The 21,163-nt window shown below is 43.1% G+C and overlaps 1 protein-coding gene and 1 long non-coding RNA gene across 2 annotated transcripts in view; one reads left to right on the forward strand and one right to left on the reverse strand.

Annotated features, from left to right (window-relative positions):
- On the forward strand, positions 1 to 19,527 carry SNX18 (sorting nexin 18). The gene is made up of 2 exons (XM_045021940.1): positions 1 to 1,636; positions 17,427 to 19,527. The coding sequence occupies exons 1-2, from the start codon at positions 73 to 75 to the stop codon at positions 17,678 to 17,680; spliced, it is 1,818 nt and encodes a 605-aa protein (XP_044877875.1). The 5' UTR covers positions 1 to 72; the 3' UTR covers positions 17,681 to 19,527.
- LOC123373125 overlaps positions 17,659 to 21,163 on the reverse strand; it is a 14,536-nt gene continuing 11,031 nt past the window's right edge. The window contains exons 2-3 of the long non-coding RNA XR_006580571.1: positions 18,940 to 18,995; positions 17,659 to 17,823 (exon numbers count right to left, since the gene is read on the reverse strand). This is a non-coding gene — a long non-coding RNA (uncharacterized LOC123373125). The remainder of the gene's footprint in view (positions 17,824 to 18,939; positions 18,996 to 21,163) is intronic.

The following is a 21,163-nucleotide window of genomic DNA, read 5'->3' on the forward strand; positions in this document are numbered from 1 at the left end:
GCAGGCAGCACGGGGAAGCGGCCGGGCTGCCCGGGAGGGCAGGGCTGGGTCCGGCCCCTGCCCGGCGGGGCCATGGCGCTGCGGGCCCGGGCGCTCTATGACTTCAGGTCGGAGAACCCGGGGGAGATCTCGCTGCGGGAGCACGAGGTGCTGAGTCTCTGCAGCGAGCAGGACATCGAGGGCTGGCTCGAGGGGGTCAACAGCCACGGCGACCGCGGCCTCTTCCCGGCCTCTTACGTGCAGGTGATCCGGGCTCCGGCCGCCGAGCCGCCCGCCCCTGCCGCCGGGGCCCGCTACGCCAACCTGCCCCCCGGCGGCTTCGAGCCCCTGGTGCCCTCGGCTGCCTTCAACCCCCCGGTCCAGCAGCTCCCGCCTCCGGCGGCGGCCGAGCCCTTCCCGCTGCCGCCCGCCTTCCCGCCCGCGCCCTACAGCGGCTCCTACCAGCCCAGCCAGGGCAGCGACGACGACTGGGACGATGACTGGGACGACACCTCCACGGTGGCGGACGAGCCGGGCGTCCTGGGCAGCTCCTACCCGGACTACGATGCGGCGGGGGGCGGCGGCCCCGCCTCGGCCCGGTACCGCCTCTCCACGCGCTCGGACCTCTCGCTGGGCTCCCGCAACAGCCAGCAGCCCGGCCACCCCCACCACCACCCGGGCGGCGGGGCCAAGAGCTCAGCCACGGTGAGCCGCAACCTCAACCGCTTCTCCACCTTCGTGAAGTCAGGCGGGGAGGCCTTCGTGCTGGGCGAGGCCTCTGGCTTCGTGAAGGACGGGGACAAGCTGTGCGTGGTGCTGGGCCCCTGGGGGCCCGAGTGGCAGGAGAACCCCTACCCCTTCCAGTGCTCCATCGAGGACCCCACCAAGCAGACCAAGTTCAAGGGCATGAAGAGCTACATCGCCTACAAGCTGGTACCCAGCCACACCGGGCAGCAGGTGCACCGCCGCTACAAGCACTTTGACTGGCTCTACGGGCGCTTGGCAGAGAAGTTCCCTGTCATCTCCGTGCCCCACCTGCCTGAGAAGCAGGCCACGGGCCGTTTCGAGGAGGACTTTATCTCCAAGCGTCGCAAGGGCCTGGCTTGGTGGATGGACCACATGTGCAGCCACCCGGTGCTGGCTCAGTGCGATGCCTTCCGACACTTCCTCACCTGCCCCAGCACCGACGAGAAGGCCTGGAAGCAGGGCAAGCGCAAAGCCGAGAAGGACGAGATGGTGGGCGCCAACTTCTTCCTGACCATCAGCGTCCCCACCGGCCCTGCCGCTGCCCTGGATCTACAGGAGGTGGAGAGCCGGGTGGATGGCTTCAAGAGCTTCACCAAGAAGATGGATGAGAGCACCATGCAGCTCACCCACACCGCCAATGAGTTTGCCCGTAAGCAGGTCACTGGTTTCAAGAAGGAGTACCAGAAGGTGGGGCACTCCTTCAGGGGCCTCAGCCAGGCCTTCGAGCTGGACCAGCAGGCCTTTTCTGCCAACCTCAACCAAGCCCTTGCCTTCACTGGGGAAGCTTACGATGCCATTGGGGAATTCTTTGCAGAGCAGCCCCGACAGGACCTTGACCCTGTGATGGATTTGTTAGCACTATATCAGGGGCATCTGGCCAACTTCCCAGACATCATCCATGTCCAGAAAGGTAACATCCCTGTGTCTATCTTGAACATGACATTCAGTCTCTATCTCTCTGTGGTCAGATGTAGGAACCAGGAACTCCTAGCTCAGTCAGTGTCAATAGTTTTCAATTAAAGCCTGCTGCATTTACTCATGCAGAACTGCCACTGAGCTTAAATGCAATAATACAAAAGTTTCATTCCATACCACTTTAGTGGGAATTCTGACTGGCTAAAAGCCACAGGTCTGGGCCCCAAGACAGTCGTCTTCATCTATAAAATGGGAATTAATACGTGCCTATGGTACAGATATGTTGAAGATCATTGAGTTTGTTTATAAAACACCCTGCAAATTAAGTGCTGTAAAAGCATCTATTAGTATAATTAATATCTTAAAACAGTTTAACTGATTTTTAAAGATTTAATCTGAAGTTACCTGAGAACATAATACAGTTATAATTCCTTCATCTCAACCTGTCAAGGCACTTTACAAACAGTATTTACAAGAATCCATTTAGAAATATTCTCATTTACAAATGAGCAAACTGAGCCACACAGCAAGAATGACTTGCTTGAGGTGTCACAGCATAACCTTGTATTATGTGCACTTTACGGTGCAAGATTTTGAATTAGATATTGAAAGCAGCTGGTGTCTTGTCTGTTATGGCTGGATACTTAAGGCTGGTCTACACCTAAAACTCTAGGTCAATTTAGTTACATCACTCAGAGGTATGAAAAATTCATACATCTCCCCCATTCCCCCCCCCCCCCAGCTGTATAGACAGCACTGTCAATCACTCAGAGGTGTAAAAAATGAACACACCTCCCCTATTCTCCCCCCCCCCCCCCAGCTGTATATACAGCACTGTCAGTCTAGCTACTGCCGCTTGAGGGGGTGGATTTACTACATTGATGAAAAAACCCCTTTGATGGCTGTAGTAGATGTCTAAACTACGATGTTGCTGTAGCTATGGGGCTGTAGCACTTGTAGTGTAGACATAGCCTAAGGATCTACTTCAGTGAGTGTAATAGTTTGCTGCAGTGTTCTTAGTTAAAATTTCGTATTCTTCCTCTTCTTCTGTTCACTGTTGTCCTCCTAGCTACCACCTTCGCCCTGAGATGTAACTGTGTTTCAGAGTTTCTGAATGTTGTTTGTAAGACACTGGGATTCATTGGTGGGAAAGAAACTACCCTTCAATAGAAGGCGTGGCCAAACCACGTTCTGTTGCAGTTGAATTGTGGCTTGTGGAGCCCTCCCACCCTTCACCATTCTCGTCCTACCAGATGTGGGGAGCTTCTGTCCTGTGGTGGGGGTAGGGGCTTCATCAGGAGCAGGGAGATGGGGCAGGGGCACCTCATGAGGCAGAAGCCTCAACCCTGGCAGGCATGTGCTATGGCTCTCAAACTTCTGAAAATTATTGTATGCGGCTCGGAGGGTCAGTAAGTTTGGTCACCCCTGTCATATACTGTAAAAGAACTGTGTAACTAGTAACATTTTTCACATACATAAAACTTTTATGTTAAATCTTATTTAGATAACCTTAACTTTACAGTACAGATGCTATCCATACTAGACTCCTGACCCTGATAGTGATTAGATTACATTAGGAACTGACCTAATGCATTCTGTACAGTAAGATGCAGGGCATGAATTGCCACCCACAATGGTAGAAAAATTCATCTTTTGTTTTTTCCTAAATGACGTGCCTCCCAAGTTTTTGCTTTCTAGACCACCACCTCAGAACAAAGGCAAAACAGTTTGATTTGAAAGAGAGAGGTATTTATAAAGTCCATGTTGGAATCACAGATTTCTGGTAAAATCTGAGGAACCAGAGTTTACAGGTATCACTGTAATACACTTCCAGATTTGGTGCAAGGGCAGTTTTTGTTGTGTGTCTTTTATGAGTCTTTCACTCATCTAAATCAGATTTGTTTCACTAAAATTTTCGAGAGTGACAACATTATTTCAAGAAAGAGAGGGGGGAAATTTATGCTAATCTTTTTATTTTGGAAAATTCCCCTCATTGGCATTACCCTGTATCAAGTCACTGCTATTGACTGTAGCATGCCCCTACTACCTCCTTCTGCTGCCTTCACCCGTCCAACCTGATCTGATGACCTTCAATAAATTCCTGAGGAAATCAGCATTCAAGACAGAGACACTCACCATTGTAGCCATCAATAAAAGCAGCATTTACTATAGATCTTCCATAGATTTGAAGGGGGCATATCTGCACATCTCTATTATTCTATCTCACAGAACATTCCTTTGCTGCCATCCATAGGTGAAGCACTTTCAATAGAGGTAGTTGTCTTTTGAGTTAGTCAGAGCATTTACAAAAGTGCTGGTAGACTTAGTGGCATCACTGTGACAGGAAGGAAGCTATGTCTGTCCCTTCTTGTAGGACCTGGCTGTTTGGAACTCCTAAATGCTATGAGGATACAATCATAGACTGGCACCCCATTGTACAAAACGGAACAAAAAGACAGTCTCTGCCCTCAATCCTTTACAGTCTAAGCAGGGCTGCCGGGGGAGGGGAGGGGTGTAAATGGGGCAATTTGCCCGAGGCCCGCGAGCCCTGGCCCAGTGGCGGTCCGGGTCTTCGGCGGCTTTTCGGCGACGGGAGGCCCTTCAGTGCTGCCGAAGACGCGGAGCGACTGAAGGTGTCGTCCCCCCCCCCCACCGAATTGCCACCGAAGACCTGGACCGCCGCCAGGTGAGTACAAGCGCCGCAGTTCCCCCGCTTTTCCCCAAGCCCCCTGAATCCTCTGGGGAGCCCTGAGTCTAAGTCAGGGATCTCAAACTCCAATCACCACAAGGGCCACATGAGGACTAGTACATTGGCCCGAGAGCCACATCACTGACCCACCTCCAAACTGCCCCCGGCCCCGCCCCCAGTCCACCCCTTCCATGAGGCCCTGCCCTGTCCCTAGTTCAAGCCCTTTCCCAAATCCCTGCTCCTGCCCGCCTCTTCTCTGCCTCCTCCCCTGAGCGTGTGGCTCCCCGCTCCTCCGCTGTCCCTCATGGAAAGCACTAAGGGAAGAGCCTGGAGGTCGGCAGAGGAGCAGGGATGCGGCGCGCTGGGGGGGCGGGGAGCTTGGTGGCTGCAGGAAATAACGGGGGGGCACGGGGAGAGGTGGTGGGCCTCATGCAGCCTGCATGTTTGAGACCCCTGATCTAAGTAGTGATCAGCTCTCTTCAGAGGAAAAAAACAGTAACAGACACTTGCCATTTCAGATCCTGGAAGAACAAAGATTTGTCATAGGTAGGGCCCTACCAAATTCACGGTCTATTCTGGTCAATTTCACAGCTATAGGATTTGAAAATTAGTTTCATGTTTTCAGATGTTTACACCTGAAATTTCATGGTGTTGTAACCATGGGGGTCCTGACCCAAAAGGGAGTTTGGGAGCGGGGGTCGCAAAGCTGTTGTAGCGGGATGGCAGCACAAAAGTGAGGGTGGCATTCAGAACTTCCTGCAACTGCAGGAGGTTCCCTGAGAAGGAGAGGTGTCTGATCTCCCCTGTGCTGCTGGGAGTGCTCCAGCTGGGGACTCCTAGCTGCTAGTCCCACCCGGGATGGGGAGGGATAGGAGTAGCAGCTAGGAATCCCCAGTTGGGGTGCTTCCAGAAATATGGGGGAGGTCAGACATACCTCCATAAATCTCCTGCGGTTGCAGGAAGCTCCAGGGCTGCTGCCCAGCTTCCTGCAGCAGGGGGAGGTACCCGGAAGTGGGTCTGACCTCCCCAAGAGAGTGGCTGTGCAGGGGAAGACCTCCCCAGCCCAGAGACTAGCAGCTGGAGCCCAAGAGCCCCTGGCTGGGGTGCCTCCAGCCCTGCACTTCTGCCTCTTCTCCAATAGCTAGATTTCACAGGGCTTATTTCCTGATCCATGACACAATTTTCATGGCTATGAATTTGGTAGGGCCCTCATCATAGACAACTGATCATGAAAAAAGCCAGTCCAGGCCAGTATAATCAGTCATGTAGTGTGGTTTCATAGACACTGTCAAACACAAAGTCCTCATGTCACAAGAGACATGAGAAGCTAAGAACTATATACTGGAATTTGAGACCATCAGTCTGTTCATGTGCTGCTTTAGGATTATGAATTCATATATAGATACCGTATGCCAGATTATGCATAAACTGTACAATTTCTGCAAGACATAGTGGCTATATTTTCAAGAGTGAATAGTGGGTTTGGTTGCCTAATTTGAGACCACTTATAGTAGTCTGATTTTCAGAGGGTGGGTGCTGAACATTGCTGAAATTCAGGCCCATTTAAAATGTCTCAAGTTGTGTACTCAAACTGAGGCACCCAAAGTCCTTAGTCACTTCTGAAAATGTAGGTCATTGTCTGAAATGGTGTCAAAGATAAAATCTCAGACTGTATACAGGCCCTTGAAAAGGCAGCCAATCTTAGAACTGGACACTTAAGCAATGCCAACCTGTGGGGTGTGGTACACACTTCAAGAGAGATTCAATACAGGGAACATGAGTAAGAAAGGAAAATAGAAACAGCAGCAACTAGCTGGAGCTTTTGTTGTACCATTAGCACACTGCCATCTAAAATGTGGCTTAGTGGATATAGCACTGGACTAGAACTCAGGAGACCTGGATTCTATTTCTGGCTCTGCTACTGGCCTGCTGCGTACTTGACCCTTGGGCAAATCACTTCGCCTCTTTATGCCTCAGTTTCCCCATCTGTAAAATGGGGTGATGATACTGCTCTCCTTTGTAAAGTGCTTTTAGATCTGCTGAGAAGTGCTATATAAGAATAGGTTATTGTATGATAGATGCCTGTCCAGGCATATTGCATATAAAGTCAATAGTACTACTTGTGAGTAAAATGTAAGCATGTGCTTAAATGTTTGCAGGACAAGACCCTTTGCTGAAAATGACACCTAGGTCTAGCATAGCTTAGGATAGTATATACATTTATTTTAAAATGGCTGAAGTTAAATTTTGAATGAAACTGAAAAGCAAACCAATCTAGCTTGTTACACACTATTGTTGCACAGCAGTTTATTTTTTTTCTGTTTTGTAGCTGGAGGTAAAATGTTCAATAGGCTGATATTTCTCTAGAGTTCCTTTCATTATCTTGCTCTCACTTGCAGTCATTATAGCTAATTTGAGGTACTTGTTTAGCCTTATACTGCAGCTTAGACTAATTAAACATTCTTATTGGTGATAGTACTTGTCAAAAGTGGTATATTTACCTTTGTGGACTTGGAAATATTTCATCTCGAATTAGCTGTTTCCATTGATAATGTACATTGTCAAGTGTACTTTTAATAAAGATGAGGCATAGTGGCAGAATGGAGATCAGTCATCACAAGGTAATCAGTGATACTAAATATATCTGCAGAGGTCTCTTAAATCTGTGTTTAATATTTATATGACTGTAGCACCAAAGGACCACAGTTGTGATTCAGAGTCCATTGTATTAGGGGCTATCAAGACACTGCCCTTGCCCCAAAGAGCTTACTTCCTAAGAAGACAAATGACATTTGAAGAGTGGGAGTGTGGGAAGGACAGGATTACAATCACATATGTAAAATTTTTATTTACATTAGGCATTTTAAAAATAGACACTCATTTGACACCATCTGCTCTCTACATCATTAATTGGCTACATATAAACTGAATTAATGTAACCATTAAGTCTAGAAAAAAATTGGAAACCATAGAACTTTTAAACCCCTCCATCAATCACCTTTTATTATTTGCATGGTATCTGAATTGAATCTAGGTGTGAAGCTGATTTTACTAACCTTTTGCACTGAAATATGTGTAGCAGTTTCCTATGAACATCACACCTGCTGTGACTGGAAGTGCACCCAATGTAAGCAATCCCCTACCTGATCTGATCATTGAGTAGTGAATCACAGTACAAATTTAAATGGTTAGTACAACATTAGTCCTTTCAGCTTTTGAGTGTAACTATTTTCTTCTAATATCATTGTGAGCAGTTGATGAACAAGCAGGCATCAAAAAGAAAAAAGTCACACTTAACTATTATGTCACTGCAGACTCTATAATGTTAGTATGCTGAATTGGGCCCCAGTCTTGCAGACATTTACATATGTGAGTAACTTTTCCCACAAAAGCCTTTGCAGGATCCTGGGCTTAACATTGTAAGAGTTATTTTTCCAACAAGGGAACATGGGAGTTTAAAGAACAAAAACAAATAAGTATCCTCATGCAGGACCAAGATTTTGAGGTGGATAGTTATTTTCTTTTTTAAACCTGTGTCTGCCAGATAGTTTGCAGGAACTTGTAACCTTTGTACAACTGCCTTTTGAAGCGCAGGCCACTTTCCTTTTCTGAAAGATAGAACTCCTCTTATATTTTCCACCTTCATGGAGAAAAGCATCATCTTCAGTTTAAAAAGTCTGGGTGTATATATTTTGTTGGCTAGCTCTGAAGAGGTAAGTCACTATTTTCACCCTGTGGTGTTGAAGACAAGTTGCTTCCTTCTCTGTGGGTATGTGTATAGTGCAGCTAGTTGCCTGTGGCTAGCCTGTGCCAGCCAACTCAGGCTGTTTAATTGTGGCATAGATGTCTGTACAGTCGGAGGGTCTTAGATCCCAGGCTGCAGCCCAAGCTTGACTGTTTACACTGCAATTAAACAGCCTCTTAGGCTAAGCCCCACGAGCCCAAGTCAGCTGGGCCAGCCCTGGGTGTCTTTACTGCTCTGTATATAACCCTTTTGACTCCAAAACATGATTCTAGGTAGGGTAGTAATTGGTTCCTTCTTCATTACTCTGCTCTGTTTTTCATTATGACAGCTTTGCTGTCTATTCAACACTTAAGGCTGAGAGAGGTTTTCTGTTTTCAACTTAAGGCAAAAAACCCTATTAAGCTATTTTTTGTCATATAACCTGGTTAATGTACAGAATATGCAAGATGTTCATTTACTATGAGCAAATTTCTCTAATCTGTGCTGATGACATTAAGCAAATAGTCCGTCAGTAGTGAAATCCCTTGTACCACTTCATACCTTCATTTTGAAGCGCAAGAGGACAGTATTCCTCTTTTTAAATTCCATTTTAAGAAAGTAAATGGGAATTGTAAAAGGCCCTCTGACGATATTTAGCTTCAACTGCATTGTTTGTGGGATCTCAAAGTACTGTACAAATGTTAATGAATGTGAATCCTCACAATATCCATGTGAATGGCTAATATTCCTCTTTTAATGTGAGGAAGCTGACTAGAGTGGAGGCTAAAACTTTATTATTGTAAACCCATGTATAGTATCCCTGAGCAGTGTGAGGGGCAACATGAAATTGACATAATTCTTGATGGTTCACCTCACTGCACAGGTGTAATGAGTGTCTAGAATTAGAGAGACAAGGTGGGTGAGGTAACGTCATTGGATTGGTGAAAGACAAGGTTTCAAACTACACAGAGCCCTTCTTCAGATCACAAAAGCTCTGTGTAACTCAGAAGTTTGTCTGTTTCTCTAACGGAAGTTGGTCCAGTAAGAGATAGACAGAGTGGGTGAAGTACTCTAATATCCTGGGACTAACACAGGTACAATAGCACTGTGAACATTGTCTAGAATTGGATTAGTTTGGGGCTCTTTTGGTTGGCAAACCTGTGTAGCAGAGGAACTGGAGCTCTCTGTAGACTCAGGAAGACAACAATGCTTGGATGTATTGGTCTGTTTCAGTGGGCTCTCTTTGCAACTGTAAGGACTATAATTATTATATTTGTATAATGTCTTCACTTTTGCAGTAATTGCTTACTTCGGACCTTATGCTCACCAAGGAAGCTGTGCACTTGCCAGTGGAGAAGGGATTTTAAATCCTTTATGATAAACAGTGGACTGTGAATTTGGGGTGGATATGATGGCTGCTATTTTGACACCATCAGCTCAGGCTTAAACACAGATTGTGAATGGCTAGCCAACTACAAAAGCAGTTTCTCCTCCCAAGGTGTGAACAACACTTCAACTACTAGAAGAGGGCCTCATCCTCCCTGATTGAGCTAACCTCATTATCTCTAGATTGATTCTTGCCTGCATATTTATACCTGCCTCTGGAAATTTCCACTACATGCATCTGACAAAGTGGGTATTCACCCACAAAAGCTTATGCTCCAATATGTCTATTAGTCTATAAGGTGCCACAGGACTCTGTCCCTTTTTATCATGGCTGCTATTACTGAGGAAACTTAATATGCAGATTCAGGTAGCTCTTCTGTGAAGAACGAGTAGGCAGTTTAAGGTTAATTTGCTCTCAGCCTTTGCTGAGAGGTCGCTTCTGCTCTCAGAATCTTCTAGTGAATGGGATGAATACCTTACATAAAAACTCAGTTGTCCTCTGAGAGTGAAAGGTAAATCAAGCTTCCTGTATGCATTCATGGGCTACCAAGTGTTTGTCTTTTCAGAACTCTAGGCCAGACATTGCAGTAAAATAGTCTGAGGGTTTGGATCCTAGATAAGAAAAAAAAGTGAGCCTGTTTCAAATTGCCTTTTTCATTTTTGCAACTTTGTATACAATACCATAAAAGTGATATGGTAAGTGAATGGATATCTGTATTCTCCTTACGTGGTAGAAATGGCCTTATTTTAAATGGCTTGTTTTAATATAAGGCAGGCAAGGGAAAGGAGAGGTTAGAATTCAAGGTTACCACTTTGAAAGCACACTATTCAGCATTCAAAGAGGAATCCGGGAAGCCTACTAGTAGTCCTGCAGATTTAAAATAAGGGTCAGTTTGATGGCAGCAAAAAGTTATATATTATTTTACTCTAATAATCCACCAAGTTGTATTGCATAGTTTACTGATTGGATAAGGGATCATTACACAGACCTTTTTATTTTCACAAGATTTCACAGTTGTAACCACTGAAAGATATTCTTTGTTAAATTTAGAATTTCTTCAAAGACCATCATGTTTTCTGACTAATTTAGTTTGCTTTTGAGAGAGCAGTATTTCTGAAGAACCTTTGTACTTCTGGACAGACTCATCAGGGAGGATTTCCTGCTGAAGCTCATTGGCTGGTGGACTTCTCAAAAGGAGGCATTCAGGAATGTGGCATTCCTTGTTTTTGCCATACTTTTCACTGATACAAAGGCCAGAACATGCAAGCTCCCCTGATTTTTCCCAGCTCTGTCATTCTGTGGCTACTGCCTTTTTACTACTCACTCAAAATGTGTCCATTGGTTGTTTGAAGTTGATGTATTATCTTGTTCAGAAAAGAGCACTGAGTGAGTGATTGTTTGGTCCTCTTCCCAAGTTGCCTGGCTTGGATGCCACGCTGATAGTTTCTTTAGGAACAGCTAAGCTCTATAAGCCTGGTTATGGTCTTATATGAGAGGCAAAACATGCAACACTCAACTGTTGTTTCTTTTCCTCACTTTTTTCTTCAGTTCCAGTTAAAAAAAAAAAAGAGGTATTGCATAAAATAGCAGTATTGGTACCATAATGTGGAGGAGGATATTCCTGTAGCACTTTTCTTGTTGGAACTCTGCCCCTGCTTCTCATGTTACATACTTTTTGTACAGTTGTTTTGAAAGAAATCTCTAATTTGAAAAGTAAGGACTTCACTTGACTGATAAAGATCTGATATTTGCTGAAAACAGACAGGGTTATAATAAGCAAGCTGACTAGTTTTAGTTTGTCACTTATCTCTCGCTCATGTTGAAATAGATCTTGTTCAAATTGTCCATCTTGAACTATATTAGCAGAATCACAGCTCAGTTGCCAATATAAGACAGAAATATTATGGTCAGAGGACCTTAGTGTGTTACCTTGTCAGTTCTTACAACCAGAGTTTGGTGGGACAATTTAGGAATACCAGGTATTGGTGATTTGATAGTAGGTACACTTTCCTGTAAGTTGGTAGTGAACCAAAGACTCACCATGCTGTCAGAAAATATTCACTGCTGCTTCAAGTGCTATCTTTCAGAGGAAATGTATACCCACTGTGACAAAGTTCCTCCTCTACCTTGGTGAGTCCTGCACTTATTGGCAGATTTGCTCACCTCACAGATTCACCCTGTGGGTTGGGAAACAGCCCAGAGACCTTCCCCTCTGGTACAAGCCACAGTCCAGGCCAATTCCTCCTGTGTTTGATCAGGAGTTGGGAGGTTTGGGGGGAACCCAGGCCCACCTGCTACTCCAGGTTCCAGTCCAGGGCCCTGTGGACTGCCGCTGTCTAGAGTCCCTCCTGGTACAGTTGCACAACAGCTGCAACTCCCTAGGCTACTTCCCCATGGCTTCCTCCAAACACCTTCTTTATTCTCACCACCAGACCTTCCTCCTGATGTCTGATAACGCTTATACTTCTCAGTCCTCCAGCAGCATGCCTACTCACTCTCAGCATCTTGCTCCTAGTTCCTCTCACACACACTTCCTCTCCCTTGGCCTGACTGGAGTGAGCCCTTTTATAGCATCAGAGGGGCCTTAATTAGAGTCAGGTGCTTAACTGCCTCACCTGACTCTTAGCAGGTTAATTGGAGTCAGGTGTTCTCATTAGCCTGGAGCAGCCCCATCTCTGGTCACTCAGGGAACAAAAAACTGCTTATCCAGTGACCAGTATATCTCTCTTCAATTACTCTGCTGTTCCCAACTGGCCCCGGTCTATCACACCACTCACTTGTGGTTGTTCCCATGATCCTGAACAGTTTGTATTGTTGCTGTATGCTGTTAATGCATTATTGTTTTACCTTACAGGTGACTGTTTCAGTAGTGAATGATACATTCTCTGTATAGCTTGTGCACCCTTTGGCATTTCTAATGTGATAAGGACCCTCAATGTAAAAGGGGGGAAAATACTTATTTTTGTCCTGATGTGAACAATGTTCACTATGGTTTTCTTTGCTTTGTTTTGAGAATTATATTGTCTCTTCCCCTCTGCTCAAAGCCACAGACATTTGCACTGCAAGCCCTTTTACTGTCTCATTCTACTTTTTGTTTTGCTGTCTCAGAGCTTCTATATGGACCAGATGTTGCAACTTTTTGTTATATGTTTCACAACTGGAAGCATTTATTTCTGGAAGGAATTTTAAATTGTCCATCTTCTTGGCTGCTAGTAATATAATTATAAATCTTCCTTATTAAATCCTGTTACATCATTGCATTCTCTAGTCTCCTCTTTCATTACAATAAAACATCATAGAATATCAGGATTGGAAGGGACCTCAGGAGGTCATCTAGTCAATCCCCTGCTCAAAGCAGGGCCAATCCTCAGACAGATTTTTGCCCCAGATCCCTAAATGGCCCCCTCAAGGATTGAATGCACAACCCTGGGTTTACAGGCCAATGATCAAACCACTGAGCTATCCCTCCCCCTATCAGGGCATGAGGTTTTGTTACTGGAACCTGTGGTCCTTAAGCCTCTAAGGGGTATCCGTTGAACATCCAACTGTTTAGCATTGGACCTTGGATTGAGGATTACAAAAAATAGCACTTCCATCTTTCCATCATTTTTCCCCTCCTTTTTTCAGTTTGATGATGCAGTTTTTTCTAGTGCTTTTGATCCATGCCCTCCTCTTTGCTATTTGAGGGCTGATCCTAAATCACCTAGAACTTGAATTGAAAGCTGGATAACAAAAGCTCAGTTCACTAAACTAGAAGCTTTAGAGGCATAAGCAAGTTTTTCTAGATTTGTAGTAGCTGGAAGTAGAAAAGAAATATTTTGGTCATCTAGTCCATCTCTCCTGCTAATAATCCTATACTTTGGATCAATGGTACTATATGTAGAAATGAAATGGATTGAATATTCTATTACACACAAAAATATATTAAAAGAATGTTATGGTTGCAAAATAAGCACTCAAAAAGTTAGGAAATGCCAAAATTAATATCTGCACAGGCATCAGTGTGCACAATTTTAGATCAGCCCCATTGTAATGTCCCTCCTGCTAATATACTAATACTGCTATTATATTGTACTGCTGTGAATATATTTCATATTATTCTCTATGCCATACCTTAAGGATCCTAACATCTTGGTTTTTCCCCTCCCCCCATACACTAAGCAGAAGTCTTCATGTCCTGATGCACCTTAGCTCAATGACTTCTTCCAGACCTTTTTTTTTTTTAAAGTGTGTTGCAGCCCTGCCTGATTACTAAATGTGCCTGATGATGATCTTTGCTTTGCCTCAGCATTTTAGATTAAAGAAAATTATAAAAAGTAAAGGTTTGCCCTGGCCAAACTTTCTCTGCCTTTTCCCCCTCCCTAGTTGTTATCAAGCAGTATACCATGCTGTGATCAGCCCCAAATGTGACTATATATCAGTGTTATAGCCCCCAATCAGTTCTGCAGTTGCATCTGCATGAGTGGACCTTAACATCCCTTGAGCAGAGCCTCATTGTAATCAATTAGGCTGGGTCCATCTGTGTGGATCCAAATGGAGCTATAGTAAGTGTTTTGAGTCCCTTTGGGCTGAAATGTGCTACATAATTGCAAGATGTTATTACTGAGCATGCAAAAGCAAATCAGTTTTTGTTAGGACTAATTTCACTAGGCTCAGTTTTAACTCATTACTAAATTATGTTATAGAGTGAATGTCAGTTTGCTTTATGCTTAATGCTGTTTAAAAATAAATAGAACCTTTGTTTTTGGTAATCAAATAGAGATCAAAGTGACTTTTTTTCCCTTTTATTCTTTTTAGGTTAGTTGAAGGTTAATTGCTTTCTTCTTATATTATTCTAAATCCATGAATTTTTAAAAAGCAAGCAAGTTCGTGTGTAAGGATATGCACTCATTACATATATTGCTGACCCTCGGCTATAATCTATTCTAGATGTTAATGGAGAATTCTGTTATAGTACCTGCATGAATCCTGCTGCATTAGGTCAACAATATCAATTATGCTAAAATTTCTACTTAGGATCCTTTTTCTAATTATATTTTGTTTTTAATGATCAATATAACTTTAAAACTCTTTACACTTATAATATTGTCTGGTTTATGTGTGAGCTATAGATTATAGAGAAGTTGTATTACTGTGGAATTGTTTGAGGAGAGCATGTGCTATAAAGTGAGTATTAAAAAACTAGCAATACTAATGACTCTTGGTGTGTAAGGTTTTTAAAATCAAATTGAAAGATAATTATTTGAATATTCTGTATCTCACATAACAATATTTCCCACATTGCAACTATAGTATGATCAAATTAAACAATTCCATCTAGCTTCTTTCTGCACAAGCCCCAAATTACATTTTTTCTTTGCACTGAAAGAAGTGTCATTGCTTGCAAAGAACACTGAAATCAATGGAGATTTAGAAGTATATTCTACCTGACTCTTGGAAGGGGACAGTCTATAGGCATAGGCATGTGCTCCATAGCTCGCTGTTCCTCACATACAGGGGGTTTGGTTTAGTTTTTTAGATGGACCAGGGTAGAGTGGATATGAGACCAATGGATTGTTTTAGTAGCTGATTTGTGCAATACCCACCTCTTCATTGTAATGTATTATCTATGCGAGCTATGGCAGCTCTGAAGTTGTAGGAGTTGGTGCAGAGCAGCTCTAGTACAACTTCCGGCATAACTACGTTGTGGACTTTTCACACTCCTGAGCGACGTAATTATACTGATATAGGTCTGCAGTGTGGACCAGAACCAAGTATGTCTAGTGGAAGTTTTCCAGTTCCAGGAACAGTATTTTAATCTGTTTTTATTGATAGTTAGCCTGAACTGCTTCAGTGTACTTTGCCCTGTATTCACCTGGGTGAGGGAGAAAGATATTAATATCTACCTCTGTATTTCTTAGCTCTTAAAGGAATATATTGCAATAAACTTTTTAGGTTCTTTGTGTATTAAGTATTTAACCCCACTATACAGAACATAAGGGCTGAATGGTATATTTGAACACTCACTGAAATTTGAAAAGATAAGTCTGTTAATGACATCTTCTTTTGTATGTAGTCTGACTTCTGTGTGTTCAAGACTATTCTAATGGCTTTCATGTGGGCTTAGGATTCATCTGTCTAGTCCAGGGGTGGCCAACCTGAGCCTGAGAAGGAGCCAGAATTTACCAATGTACATTGCCAAAGAGCCACAGTAATACGTCAGCAACCCCCCATTAGCTCCCTCCCCCTACACCGCTCCCAGCGCCTCCCCCGCACCAGCAGCCCTGCCCAGCAGCCCCTTCCCCGCCCTCCCCGCACCTCCCGATCAGCTGTTTTGTGGCGTGCAGGAGGCTCTGGGGGGAGGGGGAAGAGCGAGGGCACGGCAGGCTCAGGGGAGGGGGTGGGAAGGGGTGGAGTGGGGGCAGGCCTGTGGCAGAGCCAGAGGTTGAGCAGTGAGCACCCCCTGTCACATTGGAAAGTTGGCACCTGTAGCCCCAGCCCTGGTTTCTGTGCCTATGCAAGAGCCGCATATTAACTTCTGAAGAGCCGCATGTGGCTCCGGAGCCACAGGTTGGCCACCCCTGGTCTAGTCAGTGTCTTGCAATATTTTGTTTTCCCCACTGTTAATGTAGTGTTCTCTATCTTTCTCTGAAAAGCATACTGACTGATTTAAGATACTGAAATATAAATATAGTATTTATAGCCGCCCTGGGTTTGATAGGGCATACAACCCAACTTTAGCAAAATAAAATCTTAGCTTATTTTTAGCTATTTTCTTCATTATCTGTCAATCCAATCAGAAAAAGTTGCTTGTGTAATGCTTCCCATAGTTAATTTTTGAGGTATTTAGAGCAACTCTGTATTGGTAAAACCCTATGACTACAGCTACTTATGGTATGTCTACACCTCAGGTGGCTCCCAGTCAGCGGCACAGTGTGGGTGTTAAGGCAGGCTTCCTGCCTGTCCTGGCTCCGCGGACTGCACTGTGCCCCGGCAGCATCCAGCAGCAGGTCCACCTCCTAGGCGGAGGCGTGCAAGAGGCTCCTAGGCGGTTCTTGCCCGCAGGCACCACCCAAACTGACCGATGGGAGTGTGGAGTTAGTGGTCGGGGAAGGGGCTGTGCACGGAGCCCAGTGCCCCCCATTCCCCTGCCTAGGAGCCGGATCTGCTGCTGGACACTTCTGGGGCGCAGCGCGGTGTCAGAACAGGTAGGGACTAGCCTGTCTTAGCTGGGCAGCATCACCGATGGGACTTTTAACCGCCTCATTGGCAGTGCTGATCAGAGCCACCGTGACCCAGTGCCTTACATTCCGTGACCCAGTACTGGGTCATGACCCACAGTTTGAAAACCACTGTTCTATAGCATAGTAGTTCAGTTTCAGTGATCTCTTTCATGAGTTTGTTTAAATTTATTAAACCTTTGTCACTGACATGAGTTCCTCTTTTTTTCAGTTAAACTTTTGTAAGAAAGCACTGATAACAGTTTTATTGTTTACATATTTTTGAGAGCTAGAGTATATGGCACAGATATTACTGTGTTTACAGCTGTGTATCTTTACAGCTAATGAGTTTTAAGTTATCCTAAATACAAGTTTCTAGAAGTGTGAAATGCCTGAGAGGTAGGTAATAACCGCATTGCAGATTTAAGTACACATCTGCAGCTGTGTAACAGAGAAAGCGAGAGAGAGAAAGGACTTTTAGTATGCCAGAGTATTTGAATATATACCACTACCTCGATATAACGCCACCAGATATAACACAAATTTGATTATAACGCGGTAAAGCAGTGCTCGGGGGGGGGGGGCGCTGCGCACTCCGGTGGATCAAAGAAAGTTCAATATAACATGGTTTCACCTATAACGTGGTAAGATTTTTTGGCTCCGAAGGATAGCGTTATATCAAGTGGAGATGTTTTGATAAAGTACAGTAGCTAAATCTATAGTTCAGTCTATTTAGTTTAAACTAAATCTATTTAGTTCAATATTCCTTTTTTGTTCTTTATACAGGAGCCCTTACCAAAGTAAAGGAGAGTAAGCGGCATGTGGAAGAAGGGAAGATGGAGGTCCAGAAGGCTGATGGTATTCAAGATCGCTGTAACATTATTTCTTTTGCCACCTTGGCAGAAATTCATCATTTCCACCAAATTCGAGTGAGGGACTTTAAGTCACAAATGCAACATTTCTTAAAACAGCAAATACTTTTTTTCCAAAAAGTGACGCAAAAGTTAGAAGAAGCTCTTCACAAGTATGACAGTGTTTAATCTCCTAACTTTGAATTGTGGACTGTTCCGAATATGAGAGTGATTTAAGTAGCAGAGTAAAAATCGCTGTTATGGAGGAACTGTTGCCAACTGTTGGTGGTACAAGAATGGTTTTGTGTTCATCTGGAGTCCCAGCTGAATCTCTAATTAAGTAAGAAGAAAATGGTTAATATGGCTATGTAATAGAAACAGTACCACACATTGTAACTAAGTTATGCTGTTTATGCCTACACTACCATTGTAACTTTTTTGAAATAATGATTATACTATTTGCCTTATTGCTTTTTGAAGTATGATATTTTAGTGCATACTTTGTAGACCTCAAAACCTTTTGGGTCTTTAAGAAAGCTGGCTAGATAAAAGCCTGCTTCAGATGCCTTTTTATTCTCCTAGATTTGGATTTCCTATATTCAACCAATTCTCTGTTTACAAACTCCTACTAGAGCAGCTATGCGACTTTGTGCCTTTAGACTTTTGATTTTTCCTTTTCTAGTAAGCCACATTTTTATGACTGAATGAAGGGTTGGTGCCTGTGACAGGAACGGATTATGAAATCTCATATTGACTGAAATAATCAGCTGCCACCATCTAATTGGCACAGCAAGTATTGTCCTGTGATAAATGTTGGCTCAAAAAGCAGGATTTAAAATCAATTCACACTTTCTTAGAATTGAAAATGAAGACTATTTATTACATTTGCCAGAACCTTAAACATACAAGCGAAGAGTACAGCACCACTGTATTCCCTTTCTTACCATGATTACATAGTGAGGGGTTTTATGTTAGAATACATTATTGTGAGTAGAGACTTGGAGACCTAATCTAATGGAAGCAGAGGAATGAAATGTGTCAAGGGACCGTGTATACAGGCAAAGTGACTAGCACTTGTTTGTGTACTTGATAGCTGGAGATGATTGCTCATTGTTTGGCTGTTGGTTCAGTGTAAATTCAAATACAGACCTACATGGTCAATTGAGACTCCACTGTGATTCACTGGTTTACTAAGTCACAAATTTTCAGAGATGTTCAGTGGTATAAATGGTTTGAAAGCAGTCTTGGCTGAACTGACTAGGAAACAGGAAGCATTTATTATATTTATAACACCCAGTTAGAAATTAAACTAAACTATTGTCTTACTTTTTTGTATAAGGATTTTTGCAAAGTTGATTGTGTGTATACACACACACAAACACTGTCTCAAAATAACAGTTGTCTGAGCTAAACCAAGGAAATCAGTCTAAACTTTATCCTTAACCTACCAGTTCACTTTCTGAAGGTCACTACGAGAACATTTTTCCTTTATCTTGTCTCCTTCCTGTAAACAAAAACCAAGGAAACTGAATTTAATTTACACACATGTAAAGAGCTAGCTTAAAACAAACAAAAGCCAGGAAACTAGGCAGTTAGGGTATCATTCGGATGGGGGTCTCTGGAGGGGGCGGTCAGGGAACAAGGAATGGGGGGGGCAAAGCAAGTTTGATATAACGCGATCTCACCTATAACGTGGTGAGATTTTTTGTCTCCCGAGGACCGCGTTATATCGGGGTAGAGGTGTACTTAAGAGAGTGGTGGGTTAGGTTCGGAGTTTCAGCCTATGCTTGGTTAAGCCAGATACTGTTTTAATAAATATTTATGTGGTAATTATATGAGGCTGTAATCAAATTCATTCAGCTTCAGCAGTTAAAAGACTTTTCAGAAAATTACCTTGGTCCAATTAAAGATTTTAGGAACTTAACAGTACTGAAATGTTCATATCCAAGAGAAAATGAAGCTGTTATATTATATACAGTACAACCTTATCAGAATGGTACAGTTTCCACAAATAAACTGTCATGCCCTTCCTCTCATTCTCAGTTTTGTTTTGTTTTTTGGGAGGGGGACATTTTTAAATTTGACACTATAAATAAGTCTGAACTGAACCCTGGATCTGAATCTCTTCAGACTTTGGAACGATTCAAATCCAGGTCCAAACTTTGCGATTTTGGCCCATTTTTGTGGTAAACCTTTTGTAACTTCTATGTTAGTTGGTCTTAGGTGAGAAAAAAGTCGCTTGAATATCTTGGTTAATTAAACTCAGTGAGATGCCTTTTTTTTGTTAAGTGTCCTTACATTAGAAAAAGGGAAATGAGAATACACTTAATTTTACTTCTTATCATGAGGAGTCCAAACTCTGTTTAATTTAAAATATCCTCTTGGTGAAGAAGTATCATACTGAATAACCATCAATGAATCTCTGAACACTGAAGGATGAGTTCCAAGGCCCAAATGTACTCAAGATGGATCTATATTCTTTGGTAGGGTCCCTGGATTCTGTGCACTCTGATGCAGCAAACTGAAAATCTTACAGCAGCTTTTTAAAATTAAAAATAATTGAATTAAATATGGAATAGAATAAACCAGGACAGGACCCTCTATTTAATGTTAAATTCCAGTTATTTTATAATGTCTCTGCATTTTCAGTTTTTAACGTGTCATAGGTATTTTTATCAACAACACATAACTTGTAGAATTTTATGGTGGGGGGTTGGCAGCTGGATAGGGGAAAAATAGGGCTTTTGGCTTCTATGAAGGTGTTGGGAGCAGTGTAGGTTTGTGGATAAGTGTGAGTGCTATGTATTGGTTCAAAAATTACCAGCAGTGAAATGTTGAACACTGTTGCCATTTTAATTGTCATCTTTAGGAGTTAACGACCTGTTAAAACAAGTAGGGACCTCAGGGATGCTTGCAAATTCAAGACAACCTCTTCAGTTTATATTCTCTGCACATTTTTAGATTTCTTTACAACCTTTAGGGTCATATAGGGCAATATGTTTGACAGACTTAGGAGTGTTGCACAATCCAGCCTGCAGAGACCCATAGGAAAGCACTCGATGACAATACTTCAGATAAGCATTTAAACCTAGAGCAGTGGTTCCCAGACTTTAACAATCTGTGAACCTCTTTCACTAAAATGTCAAGTCTCGCGAACTCCCTCATAAAAATGAATATTTCCAGGGATTTTCTCCTTTACCTGAGTATAAATTATAAAAGCAGTGATCTTGGAAATAATTGTTTTTATGACATGCTTATTACACACTATTTATTATTTATCATTACAGTATTTTTATTACATTATGAAAACAGCAACACTATTCCAAAATCTCACTTTCGTAGCTTGTATCACTTTGAATAAGCCTGTTACAAGACAAGGGGCTCCTATGTTTCATCAAGGAGTATCAGATGTGAAACAGCATAACGGTATTTAAGAAGCCAACTCAAAGAGTCCCTCCTATACAAGCATTCAGGTCTTCAGCAGTCCAGGCAAACAACGCATGTTACAACAAAGCTTGAACTTGTTCTTCATAATAATTTAAAACCAATACCAGCTGCCTATTTAATTTTAAAAACAGCAAAAAATATCCACCTCCCTTTCCATTTCTTATAAGGAGTCTTGAAGTTTAGATCTCCTCAGTGTGATAGATATGCTTGCTTTGATCTGCTTAG

This window comes from Mauremys mutica, chromosome 6 (genome assembly GCF_020497125.1).
Source record: "Mauremys mutica isolate MM-2020 ecotype Southern chromosome 6, ASM2049712v1, whole genome shotgun sequence".
In the NCBI taxonomy this organism is placed as follows: Eukaryota; Metazoa; Chordata; order Testudines; family Geoemydidae; genus Mauremys; species Mauremys mutica.